Below are 16,999 nucleotides of genomic sequence, written 5' to 3' on the forward strand. Positions count from 1 at the left end.
TCAATCATTTTGTATTTGTTTAGCACACCATTTTAATGGTGAGCTAATCAAATCATGGAAAGTAAAAGACCTTCCAAAAGACAGCATCAAGGAAATGGGTGAAGTTCCCATGAAGAATTACACACTTAATCCTAATTTATTTAAAAATTGCTTTGATCATTTTGGATGTTTGCAAGAAAGAAAAATAAATATAAGAAACAAAGACAGAATTACACATTCAGTTTTAGTTGTTTCTCCAATTTAATTGGGTTAACATGTCTTTTAAATAGAGTGCAATATTTAAGTAATTATATCATTTTGTTTATTGACTCTATTTCTGATTTTGGCATCTTAAGCATGGGTTCAGGGAAAATTGAAAACACAGCCAGTACAAACTAAGAGTCATGCTGACTACTTTATACCTTACAGCTAATTGTTTTGGGGAGCAGATAAATAATGCCAATTCAGAGAGCTTTATCTTGAGAAGTATTGAAAAATGCATTGGTCTGGAGAAACTTTTACTTTGATTCAAACATCAACAGAACAGATGCAAAACATTTCAAGGAACAAGCTGCTGGCAAAGCATGCTGTTATTGATCAATGTCTACAGCTCCACAGCCTGTATGATCTGTTATATTGGTGAATGCCTCTAAATCTTTAAACCTACAAAACTCAAAAAGCCCATATCTGTAGAAATATGTGGGAATTTGATGTATGTTTGCAAAGTTAACACCCAATAACAGTTTTCTTTACAATTAAGGAGCATGAGATCAATAATCAAACTTCAGATACCTCTTTTGCTCAGAACTTTGCTCTTTCTCACTCTTACTCTACTGACCAGAGAGTAAGGCAGAATTTTTGGGTCATAAAATAAAGCAAATATAGGGTTATCTCACAAATATTTTATGAATAGATTTTATGTAACCCATTTTGTGCTTACGTAAGCTATTTAACCTAACATGTATTAAACTCTCAACTTTGCCTCTGAACCACCTAAACCAACCAACCACGTCCTCATCAAGCCATGCTGTTGACAATGTTACCATTAACATACCACTAAAGGGAAACTTTAAAGCTATTTTTAATCCTATTTTCAAGTTTAATCATAAATAAAAACCTTTTGATGTGCTAGGAACATTAAAACCTGTAACCTTCATTTCCATAGTATCTGTAACAGCAATGAAAGACAAATAGACAGACAGACAGATAGATGTGATTTGCATAATGCATAAGAAATGTAACTTTGAACTGACACAGACAAACAAATAGTCAGTCAGACAGACAGACAGACAGACAGACAGACAGACAGACAGACAGATAGATAGATAGATAGATAGATAGATAGATAGATAGATAGATAGATAGATAGATAGATAGATAGATAGATAGATAGATAGATAACAAACAGATTGTGTATTGCGTAATGCATATATAACAAAAAATTATTTGAACAGACGGACGGAGACAGACAGACAGACAGACAGACGAATAGACAGAGACAGACAGATATGTATTGTGTAATGTGCTCTGTAAAAATGTCAGTCATTTTAACAATAATATACTGTAAAAATGCTACAGAAATAAAACATTAATTGATTAAAAGACAATACAGTAGTTTTTACAATAAAATGATGTAAAAATTAAATTATTAAATGTAAAAAGTAGGATTTTCCTGTATAATTAATGGTAAAAAGAACAAGAGAGTACATGTACTTTTTTACAGTAAATTATTGTTAAAATTACAGTAAAAAACAGTAACCGGGTGTTCCCACAATTCCCTGCGTGACTCATTACATTTCATTATATTTTATGGGAATAGATATGTTTCATCATATTTTTAATATCAGTTACGTACACTGGGGCGTTCTGTGCTGATGTAGTTTAGTTCATGTTTACTGCATTATGTTTACTAAATCTCATATGTGTTACCATGATGTGTTTAGTGTTTGTGTGAGCGACATTGAGCACTGTCTCTATATGTTTACTGGTCATTGCTCCTGAAAGAGCCATTACTGATGAACTTCATGTCATCTTGCAGTCTTCTGTAGTTACTATGGTGATTAACAAATACCTTATAAAGTAAACAACAGATTTTTACAGTTTCAGATATTATGTTTATGATTTTTTTTTTTACTGTAAAATTAACTGAATTTTTATTTTATTTTTTACAGTGCCAGTGTGTAAATTACAACCATTTTAAACTGTAAAGTGTACAGGTTGTTCTGTATAGTGGTTTACATTTTAACTGTATTATTTACATAATTATTCTGGCAACCACACCTGCCAGATTGTTTTTACACTGTGTATATAACAAAAAAAAAAAAAAAAACAAAGATAGAAAACAAAGATAGATAGATAGATAGATAGATAGATAGATAGATAGATAGATAGATAGATAGATAGATAATTTATACAGATTTTATTTAATTTGTTTATAAATTACATTCATTTATGAATTAACAGTCTATAAATAGTTTTGTTTATTTATAAAAAATAATATAAATATAACTCGACAAACATAATGTGACGTGATATATTTCTAAAGAACTAAAGGCAATTTTATTCACTTACGCATCGTGGTCTCCACGGCTCCCTGCTCTCCATTCCAGTCAAGGGTCCGGGCTCCGCTCCGGGTTTTCTTCAACTACAGCTCTATACATCGCGTCTCCTCACTTCTGCAGTGCTGTACCAGCAGATGTTTGCGCGCTGAAGCCAATCCCCACCATTATCTTTAGCGGACCAAGTATTATTTTGCAGCCGAGAGTGAGAAGACGAATGAAAGTGAGGACGTTTTCTCTCTCTCCACACGTCTGGAGTGTGTGTTTGTGAGGGGGGGGTTAGTGAGCTGAAGAAATTAGAGACGATCTATCTGTATTTACCACACCTGTGATGCGCTGCTGTTTCTGAGCAACGAAGACGCACTAATGGCCAAGGTACAGGAAGGGGATATGTGTTGAAAGAGGACTTATAAATGCTTCTTGGCCGCACTCGTCGCATTTACTATTACAAGAACTAAACACAGACAGACGCTGATACTCAACGCAGCTCTTTCAGCTGATATTATAGACTTAAACTTGAACGACAAGGTGATAAAGACATGATGCCGTTACACCTGGGTCCCTTTGTCCGCCGGAGATCCGGGCTTGTACTCATATGGATCTGCCTGTTTTCCTTCGGATTTACCTGCATCGGTGAGTTGAATGAATTTTTAACGCATCCTTTTCAGCTTCGACTGATAAAGCCATGAGTAATTGATTTTACATACCGCAGACTCTCTTTGTGATGTGCGTTCACTAAATAACATTTCCCACATGAGCTTTTAAATATGTAATTTGGTTGGAATGAATATTATCCATATATTTTTTTTGTTCCATCTTGCACCTTTTGTCTCTACATCTTCCAGTGCTGCTGTTCTTACACACAGCAACACGGCGAGCACGTTGTGGCTTATTTTCACAACATAGAAGGATGGGACAGTTAAATGTTTTCTCATTTTAAAAACTAAGTACGCGCTGAATTTGTGTTTTTAATTAGCTTATTTACAGACACAAATATGAGGAACCTATTTGTGAACTTGAACGTGCAGTAAGTTTGAATGACATTTCTGCAAGCACGAGACTCTCACGGCGCGCAACACGCTGCGGCGCAAATATAAACATGATTATATATAAAACAAGGCTACATTACATTTATAAGGATCAGAAATGTTCATCATCAGTTTAAAACAACCTAATATGCTTGCATATCGCACACTGAATCTCGCGCGGCATTTCTAGTGCAGCGCGAGGGAATGTGAACGTCAGCTTTAATGAACTACGATGCATGCACATTTCCACGCGCTGACATTCATTCTGTCCTGCTCTACTGGCAGTGTTTTTGACAGCTGTACGAAGTGAGCTTTTCCGACCATTGGACACAACATTGGTCGTATGCTGATAAGAGAAAGTAAAATAAGCAGTCGTGGTCATCTCAATGAAAAAGAGGGAACGTGTGTGTACTGAAACAGTCGTGATCTCCTTCCTTCTCACGTCTTGCACTTCTCTTGGCCACCAAAAGCCTTATAAAAGAAGTACAGATTTACTGGGATTTAATTTTCTCATTAATTAATATAGTCCTTCTTATTGATTTCACCTATGATTTCATAATTAACACATTATTAAATAGAATTATTTTCAATTCCAGACCAGTAGCTATGAGACATTCTTAGTGCAGCTGCATGCTTTATAACAGGGGTTCAAGCTTCCTTAACTAAAAGGCTAAAGCAATCCCAAAATGGCCAGCTTCTGTGCTGTTAAATGCATTGTCTTGGCATTCATTTAAATATGGCTTCGTGGCATTTTTATAATGGGAGAAATTGTGTAACGCAGGGGTTTTCAAACTTTTTGATGCCAAGGACCCCCAAGCATGATGAACCCCTTGTGAGGGACCATCTTTCTAAAATATGAAGGCAGCTATACTGAATATGTCTACATGTGTAAATAATGCCCATTTCCACCGTGTTAGAAAAATAGTGCGATATTATGGCAAAATACAATAATTGGCTTTTATATAGTTATTGTACTGAAGCCAAGGCCAATTACATTAAAATGTTGTCTGGAAAATGTTTACATTGTAAATAATAGAGAGCGAATCTTTTTTCCACCCATGCACTAATAGATAGACCATAGAAATAGAGGGATGTTATTGGCATAGATAGAATGAAATGATCAAGGTTAATCTCATGATTTCCAGTATTTCGAAAGCTGTATGAAACAGTAATTATTTGAACTGCATTTAGAAATAATGTGTTAAACTCTTAACCTGTGATATTAAATTCGTCTTTGTCAAATTTGACTACATTTAAAAAAATAAATAAAGAAAGAAAGAAATACATTTGTGGACCCCCTCATGCCCCCACGCTTTTCTGTTCAACCCCTAGCGTATGTATTGTAAACCTTTGTTTACAGAGCTGTCTTTTAAAGCATTAGATTATTATGTTTACTTTGTGTACTAAACTGCCTTTAAGCAATATATTTAAAGAGAGAGAGATTATTTGTGGTTAGAATAGCATAATTACACTTGTTCTCATTGCCTGGACATGCGTGATTGCAAAATTACAGTCACATAGTGCAACCCACATTGTTTGCTTTGACTGGATTAGGTTTGCCGTATCTGTATTTGCATATTGTGTCAAGAGAGTAAGAAAGGTATTGGAGGTCTTGGCTGTGGGAAACATGACTGTGGGAAAGTTGGGTTGTGTTCCTGGAGGTGTTCGAGTAATCATCACCATGGTGCCCAGCTGGGAAGCGTTGATGAGTATCCTCAGAGCACTGTCAGAATTTCACACTTGGCTTACATTATTCTGCTCCCTTTCCACTGTGGACAGAGGGCTAACTTGTTAAAAGTTGTGTAATTACCAATCTAGCTCTAGGACATTTCACATGTATTAGCAAACTGAATTAAAAGGGCATTTTCCTGTGCATTAATTAGAGTTGGATTTCACGTACATTAAGATGAAATAAACAGTCATGCCCCAGGGGAATCATAATTCAAATGGAGAGACAAGAAAAATGGTGGCATTTAGGCCTACAAGGCTTTCCTAACATTCATTTAAATGCAGCAATTTTTTATTTTTTTTATTATTTTATTTTTTGCAGATTGCGGGTCGTTGTGAAAAATGTCTCCAGCCTTGAATTCTCACCATCTTCATATGCTCAGTTTCATCTGTCAAGGACACTTATCTAGCATTGCTTACAATAAAAATGGAAAAGATCAGATGGGAACTTTCTCATGCTCTAGACTATTAAAGATGAGGAAATTTAAATTGGATAAGGGGAAATTATAAAACCATGTGCTCTCGCAGACATTGTTAATCTTAAGATCATAAGAGATCACACAAGGTGCTCTCGGAAGGGAGAAACAGGCTGACGGTGCATTTTCCTTTATAAAAGCCAACATGCCTTTTCCTAGAAACATAATCCGGTCAAAAATAAAGGTCGGCCTGTCAGTCTTCATCAGAGAGAGCGCACGAGACAGAACGCAGCTCTTCCCTGAACAATGTGGTGCCTTCAGGGAGATCAGCTACAGCTGAGCCAAAGGGAGGTTTTTCATCAGTGTGTAGACAAAAGGAATCAGCACATTGTATTTGCCAGTGTGTGTTGTAAGGGTGGATTGAGTGTTTTTTTTATAGACTACAGACTATGCGTTTTCCCATGTCTGGGGTTCAGAAAACTGAGACCACATTGAAAATCCATTCTAAACCTGGAAATAAACAAAGACTTTAGGGTTTAAAAAATGTAAAACCAAACAAACCTTACGATTTAAAATTAATTGGTTGTATTTAAGATTAAACACTATTTTTAGGTCACAAATCAAAAGCAAATTTGTTAACTCATTTGTACAAAAGTTCAGCATTACTTGCTTTGATTGAAGCACACAAGCGCAGTTCATGATTATTTTCATTTCAACTTTTCACTTATTGCTATGCTGATAATATAATTTGTCAGGGGAAAAAAAAACACCAAAACAAAACAGAAGCAGTTTAAAAGTGAACTTTTGAACCCCATTGGATGAGTTCGCTTTCAGTCGTTCCTGCTTACTGATTGTGACAATGTTGTCGTGCAATGGTCCACATCACAACCCTGCAGTAGTATGGTTCCTGATTGTTCCAAATTCTTTGGGAAAGCAGAGATATAAAGTGTTGTCTGTTTTTGTTTTGTGCTTGTGAGAGAGGAAGTAGGAAGGGTTTTTTGTGGTTTGAGTTTGTGGTGGACTTGTTACAGAGATTTTTGGCACTGGGGTGAGTGTGCTTGGTTATACACTGAAAGGGTTGGACATTGGGGTGCATGGAAACTCCAAAGCTTTCTCGTGGTTAAGCTGCTTATAAAGACTCCTAAGAGACGTGATTTTACAGTCGTCATTTGGATTATTGAAATTTGGATGAGGCCAATGTTTTAGTATTCTCATCATTACTATGTCCATTGGGTCTATGAGAGAAAAAATGTTAAAGGGAACGTATTTTAACATAAATTTTTAATGTTGAACATTAGGCTTAGTCCCTTAACTAAAGATTATCATTATAGGCGTATAGTAATGCTGTGTCGCTACACTCATATGACTATATTGTGATCCTTTTCTCACAATATTCCATCAATAGTACACTGCCTGATCAAAAACAAATAATTGCATATTCTAATATTTTGTTGGACAGCCTTTATCTTTCATTATGGCGTGCATTCGTCATGGCATTGTTTCAAAAACCTTATGCAATGTCACAACATTTACATCCATCCAGAGTTGCATACATTTTTGGTCGAGATCTTGAATTAATGATGGGAGAGTCGAACCACTCTGTAAAGTCTTCTCCAGCACTTCCCAAAGACTTTTGATGGTGTTAAGGTCAGGGCTCTGTGGCGGCAATTCATGTGTGAAAATGATTCCTCATGCTTCCTGAACCACTCTTTCACAATTTGAGCCCGATGAATCTTGAAATTGTCATCCTGGAATATGCCTGTGCCGTCAGGGAAGAAAAAAATCCATTGATGGGATAATCTGGTCATTCAGTACATTCAGGTAGTCAGATGAGACCTGACCAATTGAAGCAACCCCAGATTATAACACTGCCTCCAGAGGCTTGTACAGTGGGCACTATGCATGATGGGTGCAACGCTTAATGTGGTTCCCTTCTTACACTGACGCACCCATCGCTTTGGATAGGGTACATCTGGACTAATCAGACCAGATAACCTTTTTCCATTGCTCCACAGTCCAATCTTTTTGCTTTCGACAGGTCTCCAGACTAAAAAAAATGACTTGGGAGCTATTGGCTCCTAAATTGAAACATTAAGGGGCCAAATGGCTGTTTTTAGTAGCCAAATCACAGATTTTCTCGATTTTAGATTGCTGTTTATTAACAAGACAGAAAGCCAAAAAAGAAGTCAGCTGATAACCCATTCATCGAACGTTTAATAAATAGTATATATACTGTAGTTGAGAAGATCATTTTGTCTCATAAATGTTCACAACACTTTCATAATTGATATAAATAATACTGCTCTTCAGAATTTACATTACAGATAATTACATATAGTATGCATATTGTAGTGTGTTGTCTTCTTTAGCATAAATGAATGTTTGCACCTTGTGTAATAGGTGTGTACAAAGTACCTCAATTGTCCAATTGTCCTAAATGTCAAAAGCTGTATATTTAAATAGTTTTAAAATATTGCCTTAGTCTTTCTTTACTGCCCAAAATATACATGGGACTCTTATTTTGAAATGTCTGTGCTCCCAGTTGTGAGCTCCCATGACAGCTGATTCGGTGAGAAAGTGAATCTGATTCAGACTGTTAACCTGAGCTCCTGAGTTCAAAACCTCAGTGCTTTTCAGGTGATTCATGAAAAAGATCCAGTTCAAAAGAGCCATTTGTTCACGACTCTCTCGTGCTGGGTTTGTTGTTGCTTGCAGTGCAGCGAGCACGTCAGAAACAGAAAAGCAGTGCCAGACATTGGTTGTGCGCATTCTAATAAACTTACAAGATGATATCTGACAAAACCGCATATGAACACACACAACCAGACTGTCGCCAATGGCGACTAGATTTTAAATGGTCACAATAAATAATTTTTGGTCGCAAATTTTAGTCGCAATATGGAGCCCTGTCCGTTGCAAATTGAAGTTGTTTTTTTCCCAACTAGTGGCTTTTTTGTGGCCACACAATTGTTTAGTCCCAATCCTGTAAGTACTTGTCACATTGTGCGTGTGGAAATGCTCTTACTTTCACTATTAAAGTGTGTTCTAGTGTCAGTTTTTTGCGATGTGACTTAAAGCGTTTTAGTGATCAACGATTACGATCATTCAAGATTATTCCCGACCGCATTCCTTCTGCAAAGCTGACAGTTCACCACTTTCCTTCCAGGTTTTAATAATGTGTTGGACAGTTCGTAATTCAATTCCAGTGATTTCAGCAATTTCCTTAGTTGTTTTCTTTGCTTGATGCAGGCCAATAATTTGCCCCTTCTGAAACACAGTAACATCTTTTCCACGACCACGGGATACGTCTTCCGACATGGTTGTTTAAGAAATGAGAAGCTACACACTGCATCAGTTATGGTTAAAAGAATTGTTGCCTGCTGAAACATATTAATCACTCCAAAAATGATCCAGTAATAGTCTCTTAAGTATCTGCTTCTTTAAATCCAAATGATTTACTGAATTTGTAGGGTGTTTTACATGGCAGTGTTCATTTAAAATGAAAGAAGGATCAAATATTTTTCACCCCTCCACTTGCAAGATATAAAATCAGATGCATGTAAAGAGAGGACTTTTGCCACTGTGCGTTCTTTCATTTCTGGCACTTGATACTAACCAATGAATTCTCATGATGTATAAGAACTGAAAGCAAGCGATGGACAGTTTCAGAGAAAACAAATGAAGAGATTAACAGATTAATGTCTGAGTGCAGAGCTATTTGGAGTTCCAGCAAGTGCTTGGAAGCAGAATGTGATTAAATATGCTTCACACATTGTCGTTTTTCTTGACAATGTGTGCTTTGCTTTATCAGAATAATCTTATGTTTTTTAGGAATACAAGGTAAATTTTCTCCCACTAATGCAGTTTGCACACACACACACACACACACACACACACACACACACACACACACACACACACACACACACACACACACACACACACACACACACACACACACATATATGGTCTTATTATGGTCCGAGGACATGATTAATTGTGCAATTTTTTAAATATAATTAATCGCACTGAATTAATGTTAAATCGACAGCTCTAATAAATAAATGAATAAATAAATATAAATATATATATATATATATATATATATATATATATATATATATATATATATATATAGCCGTATTTGAGTTTGATGAATGGAGAGGCGTGAAATAGTGTAACCGAGATGAGGAACAGGCAAACAGTGTAAATCAACAGCAGCTGGCTTTCCATAATCCATAAGCATGCTCCATTTGATGACAAATGTGCTCTTTTCTTATCTCATGGTGCTCTATGTCTTCTCCATAAGTGTCAAATGCAAATAGAGAAGGATAGGTGAGAGAGAGAGAGAGAGAGAGAGAGAGAGAGAGAGAGAGAACATGAGAAAGTGTGACACTAACCTTTGGGGTTGGGGAATGTCTCCTATCAGAGTACATAAAATTTGGTGGATATGTGCCCTTTTACTTCGGTTATGAATTCCTAGCCCACTGAAATCGGGGTGGAGCTGGGTTTTTATGCCATTTAGCTCATAGTGATTTCCGATTCCCATTCAACTTACCGGCAGTTCCTCAGCTGGTGCAGAACAACCCGGAAGTGTGTGATTTGAAAACTGTCATCTTTGCTTATGGGCATTCAGTTCTGGAAGCAATTGTTTATTTTATTTTTGGAACACATAAGCCGCAAACACCATGTGACTAACTATTGCTCTGGAGCTGCAGGAAAATGTATGCAGGATGCTGATGGTATCACAAGAACATGCACAGTCCCAAGCTCTTCTCTAGCCCTTCACACTTCTAAGAAAAACCCTCCAAATAACCAGTAAAATATCCACTATATTACAATTAAATAGTTGCTACTTAAATGCTGCTTGGGGAAAAAAAAAAAAAAAAAAAGGTCAGTTTGCACAATTACATTTGACTAGAGATGCACAACTATTTTTGCCGAGAGATGCACCAATGTATCGGCCAAAAAAACAGTATCTACAAATAACAACTATCGAAATTGTTTATCAGTTAATTTTCAGTGATTTGAAACAAGGTATCGCATAAAAATGCAGAACCTACAAACTATCAGTAATATTATCAATATCAATGTTGTTCTTAATAATAGATAGCATATTATCACACAAATTTTAAAGATTTTGAGTGGCCATCAATAGAGAATGATGCTTTTTGGGACCAGATGGTATAGTAATGACATTTTACCAGAAGGGACTAACTGGCCTATGCTAATCAACCAAACCAGACCTCTTGGTTTAGCCTCATTCAGAACTCCCATCACCTGTTCCTTACTTTGAGGGTTTGGGTGACGCCCTTCAGAAAAGACACAGTCAGCATGAGGACCCCAAGATCAGTGCTGTCACCAGAGAGACTAATCACATTCTTCTTCCCAGAGGTGCTGTCAGTGGCCAGAGAATGGTGGAGTGCTGTTGACCTTGAGTCCAGATGCATTTATTGTGTAGACACTGCTTCTCAGCACATCGTGAGCACTGGTGTCTATGTAAGCCTTGGATGAATGCCCTTCCCCGAAAAGATAAGAGTGCATTTCCCGAGGTGCTTTTGGCTTGACTCGCAGACTGTGAGATCTAAGTAAGATCTGTCTGCTTCAATGATGAACCATCTGCTTGAATACTCAATAGACTTGAAGCACTTTGCCTTATCCCACAATACTAATGCTACAAAAGTGTGGGGTAATTTTTTCCAACTGTTATTACTCCATAGGGTTTGTTTAGTGGAAACGGAAAACATTAACATGAAAAATTTGCTGTGGCACTCCACTTGCTCTCAGCCCATCTGTGGATCATCACCCAGCATATTTAAGGTTGTTTTGGGATGCTCTCCATTCTTGAGTGATCAATAACACTCTAACTGTTTAATTGGCCATCAATCAAAGGCAGTGTAGAATTAAACCCAGAGGTGCTCAATCCCTGCCTTTTATGCAAATCCTCTGGGTCCTTTTGTAGCCTTTAAGTTTGCCCAAGTTGCTTCCAGAGCGTTGTTATTTGTTTGCAAGGAAATGCAGCACAAGACTTCCAGAGGGCTCCCACGAGGGAACGTTATCTTGACAACTAGCATCACGTAGATTGAATGCTCAGCCAGCCTGTAATACAACTAGGGCGGATCTTTCTTTTGATCTACTTAATTTAAACCAGTATCAAATGAAATGACAGTGCATCTTATTGATATTTTGTCCACTTCAAGGCTAATGAAACGTGTTCAGCTCTTCCCTCTATCATATTCCGTCCGTACGGGCTTCTGCTTGAGGTTTGAGGGGTTGACCCTCATGTTCTTTAAGATCGAAGTACAAAATTGTGTTTGCAGTTTTTGGATAACCTCAATTCAGAATTTGCTTGGTTATAGTTCTCTTACGAGAGGTTCTCTCGTATTGCGTAAGCTAGCTTACGCTACGGGAAAGATTCATCTTTTCTGAGATATTGAAGCCAAAAAATTATCCTTAATTTTGTATCCATTGTCAACGCAGTGCAGCAACTGCATACCTTGAGCGGGCTAGCTAGCGAGCTCATAGGTTGCTCTGCGACAACTGCTGCAGCCTATAGACGAACTTGAGTGAACTTGCGTCCAATGACAGGCGCCCGCGCCGTCACTGTATCAAAGCCTGCCAAAATGGGCGTGGCTAGAGTGCATATAAGCGTAAGTTCGTAGGCTGGAACCCTGATTTTCATCTATTCAGCGAAGCTCTTCGCATCTCTGAACTGCAGAAGCCGCGTCGCCATTCGAGGGGCATCTAGCAAGCTTGGACAGCTTCGAAGAAGCCGGCCGTCTTCGCCACCTTCAGCCATCCTGCGAGCTACGCCATCCGGCGACGTATCCTTTTAGAGCAAGCAAGTTCCTCAGCGAACTTCACAAAAGAGCAACGGCGTCTTTTTAAGATGCCTCGCACCACCTGCGCCTCATGCTGCGCCCCTCTCAGCGCCGGAGACCGCCACCTCATCTGCGCTCTCTGCCTGGGACTGGAACATGCAGAGCTCGCCCCGCTGACTGGCGGATGCGACCTCTGCGAGGAGCTTCGATGTCGACCCTCGCGGGCTCGACTTTAAGCACTCAAAACCGAAGCCGCCGTGCACGCTTTCGTTTCGCCAGCGCAGAAAGAAGCGCCGCTTCAAAGGCTGCGGAACCGGTGTTAGAAGCGACTACCTCGCCGGAGCCTCTCCCTCGAGCCTCGCTTTCACCCTCCCCGCCCTCCCGGGACGCGCAGTTGCCGCCGAGCAGCCGCACTGTTGCCATCTCTGATGGCGAGGCGGAGGATAAGGGCTGCTGTTCCATCATGGCTTCGGACAGCGAGGAGTGGTCAGGCTCCCAAGCCTCCTCCTCGGCCCAGGAATCCAGCAGGACCCGCGCCGGAGTCTAGGAAGAACTAACGCGCCTCCTCACACAGGCCGTCGACCGCCTCGAGCTCGAGTGGTCACCGCCCTCTGAGCAGGCTCCCAACAGACTCGACAGCTGCTTTTTTCAGAGCCCGGGCCGCGCCCTTCCTGCCGGTACTCCACGCCAAGCTCTCTAAATCGTGGAACGCGCCTCTCTCGGCCAGGAACCGATCCCACGTCTCCACCTCTCTTGCTCTGGTGGACGGCGCCACCGAGAGGGGCTACTCTTCCATCCCCCCAGTCGAGGATTCGGTAGCAGCACACCTTTGCCCGCCCTCCGCGAGATGGCGGTCTAAGCCAGTGCTCCCGTCTAAGGCCTGCAGAACTACTTCCGCCTGTGTTGGCTGCGCCTATGCCGCCGCCGGCCAAGCCGCATCTGCTCTGCATTCCATGGCCGTTTTACAGATCCTCCAAGCGGACCTTCTCTGAGAATGGGATGAGAAAGGCAGGCACCCAGAGGCTGTTTCAGATCTAAGGAGCGCGACGGATCTCGCCCTTCGCGCCACCAAAGCTGCAGCTCAAGCCCTAGGGAAGTGCATGGCCATGCTGACTGTGACCGAGAGACACCTATGGCTAACACTAGCCGATATGGGAGAAGCTGAGCACTCCACGTTCCTCAACGCACCGCTCTCTCCGTCGGTCTCTTCGGTTCCACGGTGAGTGGCATTGTTGACTGTTTCTTGGAAGTCCAGAAAGCCACCCAAGCCATGAATCTCTTCCTGCCTCGTCGCGCTAGCTCCTCTGCAGGCCGCCCACGTGACCAGCCTCCTGCACGAGCCTCTTCACAGCGCCCAGCTCAGCAAAGCCAGACTTCTCAGCGTCGACAGGGCGGCCGCCCTAGAACGCGCTCAGACAGCCGCCGCAGACCGCCACCCCCTGCGGGCCTCGGCCTAAGATTGCGCTGAAACCTGAGCAACCGAAGTCCTCCTAGCTTTGTTAAGGAAACGACGGCTCAGTCCCCGCCACGGCCGGACCACCATCAAAGCTTCGCCCCCTGTCAGTCCCCTTCTCTCAGTCTACTGCAGTGGTGGATTCAGCAGCCAACAAGCCGGTGATACTGCCCGCTTGCCTGCACTCAAATGCCATTTTCACGGCGAACAAAAGAAATTTTGTGAAAAGCAAACATGCCTTATGTGTAGAAAATGTGCCCACAATCCAGTGCTCACCCCTACACACAAGCATTACACTTCCCGTGCCCCTATCAGAGCCCACTCACATAACAGCCAGCTCGAGTGTTAGAGTCAATAAACGCGCCCACGAATCCGTGCGCGCGCCCCTTCTCTGCCCGCTCTGTCACACGGCCAGCAAACACCTCTCTGTATGTAAGTCCCATGCCCGTGACTATGCTCGCGCATCACTTCACAGATGTGACTTTTTCCCCATCCACCTCAATCGGGAAGTCACTCACAGAACAGCCTGTCCCTGCTGTCTGCGATCAGTCATGCATAAGCACAGTAAGCGCGCTCACACATTCTGTTCAGCTCGCTGTGTGCGGCAATCAGGGCGACTTGGCCATTCACCCTCTAGCGTTACGCTTCAAAGCGTGGAAAGCTATCCCAGGGATATCCAAATGGGTGTTAAGCACAATAAAACAGGGCTATTTGCTACAGTTCGATCGCCACCCTCCCCGCTTCAGAGCGCGGCTCGAAACTACTGTGAACACGGAAGCAGCCTGCATGCTTCGTTCAGAAATAGCAAACCTTCTGTGCAAAAGGGCCATAGAGAGAGTGCCACCTTCTCTGAGCGAGTCGGGGTTTTACAGCCATTATTTTCTTGTCCCCAAGTAAGACGGCGGCCTCAGACCAATATTAGATCTCAGGGTTTTGAACAAGGTGCTCGCAAAAAGACCGTTCAAAATGCTTACAATCAGGAAACTCCTCGCGCATGCGCGCCAGGGGGACTGGTTTATTTCTCTCGATCTGAAAGATGCCTACTTTCAGATTCAGATAAATCCCGTCACAGGCCATTCTTGAGATTCAGCCGGCGGCCAGGTTTATCAATACACCGTCCTTCCGTTCGGCCTGTCTTTAGCACCCGTACTTTCACGAAGTGCATGGATCGCGGCTTCGCACCCCTCGCGGAGTCAGGGCTTGCGAATTCTGAACTATTTGGACGATTGGCTGATTTTGGCACAGTCACATACGGAGCTTCTGTCTCACAGGACAGTTCTCCTCAGTCATCTGAACAGTTTGGGTCTTGCAGTCAATTGGACCAAGAGCTCACTACAGCCCAGTCAGGCAATTTCCTTCCTTGGAATAGAACTAGACTCCATGGCGATGGCGGCTCAGCTTATCTACACAGCGTCGCGCCGTGTTCAGCGACTAGCCGCGTCCTTTCAGATGAACCGCCTCACGCCTCTGAAAAAATTTCAGAGAATGCTAGGTTACATGGCCTCAGCCGCAGCAGTACTTCAGCTGGGCTTACTGTGCATGCGCCCGCTTCAGCATGGCTAAACACCCGTGCGTCTCGCCGGGCTTGGGCCACGGGCCGCCAGCCGATCAGAGTGACTCAGACCTGTATCTCAGCTCTGCAGCCCTGGGCAGTGGCCGAATGGTATCAGCGGGGAGTGGGGAGTGGCCGAAAAGTCATCTCGACAGACGCGTCCAACACGGGTTGGGGCGCGGTCTGCGAGGGCTCTCCGTTTTTTTTGGCCTATGGTCAGTTTAGGAAAAGCTCCTTCACATAAATTGTCTGGAAATGATAGCGGTCAAGTGCGCGCTCGTGCGCTTCCTCCCGGTCATTCAGGGTCACCACGTCCTGGTCCGTTCGGACAACAGATCTGTGGTATCCTATCTAAACCGTCAGGGCGGTGTCAGATCCAGGAACCTCTTCCATCTGACAAAACGCATACTGAGTTGGTCCCAGTGCCACCTGCGCTTGCTGAGGGCGACGCACGTGCCAGGCCACCTGAGCGGCGGCCCAGACAGACTGTCCAGAGACAATATTTCCCCAGGGGAATGGTCCCTGCACGCTCAAACAGTCCAGAAGTTATGGAGTATATTCGGCAGAGCAGAGATAGACCTCTTTGCGTCAGAAGAGAACTCTCACTGCCCATTATTTTTCTGGAAAAGCGAGGACGTGCTGGCCCAGGACTGGCCCAACCGCCCGCTTTACGCCTTCCCTCCCGTCTCGCTATTGCCACAGGTAATGCAGAGGATCAGGGAAACGCGTCACTCAGTGCTCCTCATAGCCCCGCGCTGGGAGAATCAGACATGGATGGATCTTTCCGTAGTTCTCGAAGCTATGAAAGCCCCCCCTCCTTTCGAACCGCTTCAATCCGTGGATTTGAAAAACCTTTCACTCAAAACCATTTTTCTGATTGCCCTGTCATCAGTTAAACGTGTGGGAGATCTTCACGCGCTGTCTGTCAGCGCTGCGTATCTTGAGTTTGGACCAAGTGACTCCAAGGTCATTTTAAAGCCTAGACACGGCTATGTCCCCAAGGTGATCGGTACTCCTTTCAGAGCACAAATCATTTCCCTATCGGCGCTGCCAGCATCCGATAGCTGAACGCGACGCCAATCTCCTTTGCCCAGTCAGAGCACTGAGATTGTATACTGTGCGCTCCGCCTCTTTCAGACGCTCTGAGCAGCTTTTCGTTTCGTTCGGAGGGTGCACCAAGGGTTTCGCCGCCTCGAAACAGACACTGTCTAGATGGATAGTGGACGCTATTGCTGCCGCGTACGCGTCAAAAGACCTGCATTAGGGCTCACTCCACTAGAGGCATAGCCTCCTCGTGGGCATGGTCCAGCGGGATTTCCATTCACGACATATGTGTGGCAGCGGGCTGGGCTTCCCCCTCCACCTTTGTCAGATTTTACAATCTGGAAGTGCCCGCCCTGCAGGCGAAACTACTAGCGGTTTAATACGCTACAGCTCCCCTGGTGAGCTGCACTATTGGGACAC

At 42.5% G+C, this 16,999-nt stretch overlaps 1 protein-coding gene across 1 annotated transcript in view; it reads left to right on the top strand.

The window, feature by feature from the left end:
- Positions 1-3,079: 3,079 nt before the first annotated feature.
- unc5a (unc-5 netrin receptor A) overlaps positions 3,080-16,999 on the top strand; it is a 323,606-nt gene continuing 309,686 nt past the window's right edge. Inside the window, exon 1 of the mRNA XM_052149893.1 lies at positions 3,080-3,170. Within this exon, the coding sequence (XP_052005853.1) occupies positions 3,080-3,170 (91 nt within the window). The remainder of the gene's footprint in view (positions 3,171-16,999) is intronic.

Source organism: Xyrauchen texanus, chromosome 19, assembly GCF_025860055.1.
Source record: "Xyrauchen texanus isolate HMW12.3.18 chromosome 19, RBS_HiC_50CHRs, whole genome shotgun sequence".
NCBI lineage: Eukaryota > Metazoa > Chordata > Actinopteri > Cypriniformes > Catostomidae > Xyrauchen > Xyrauchen texanus.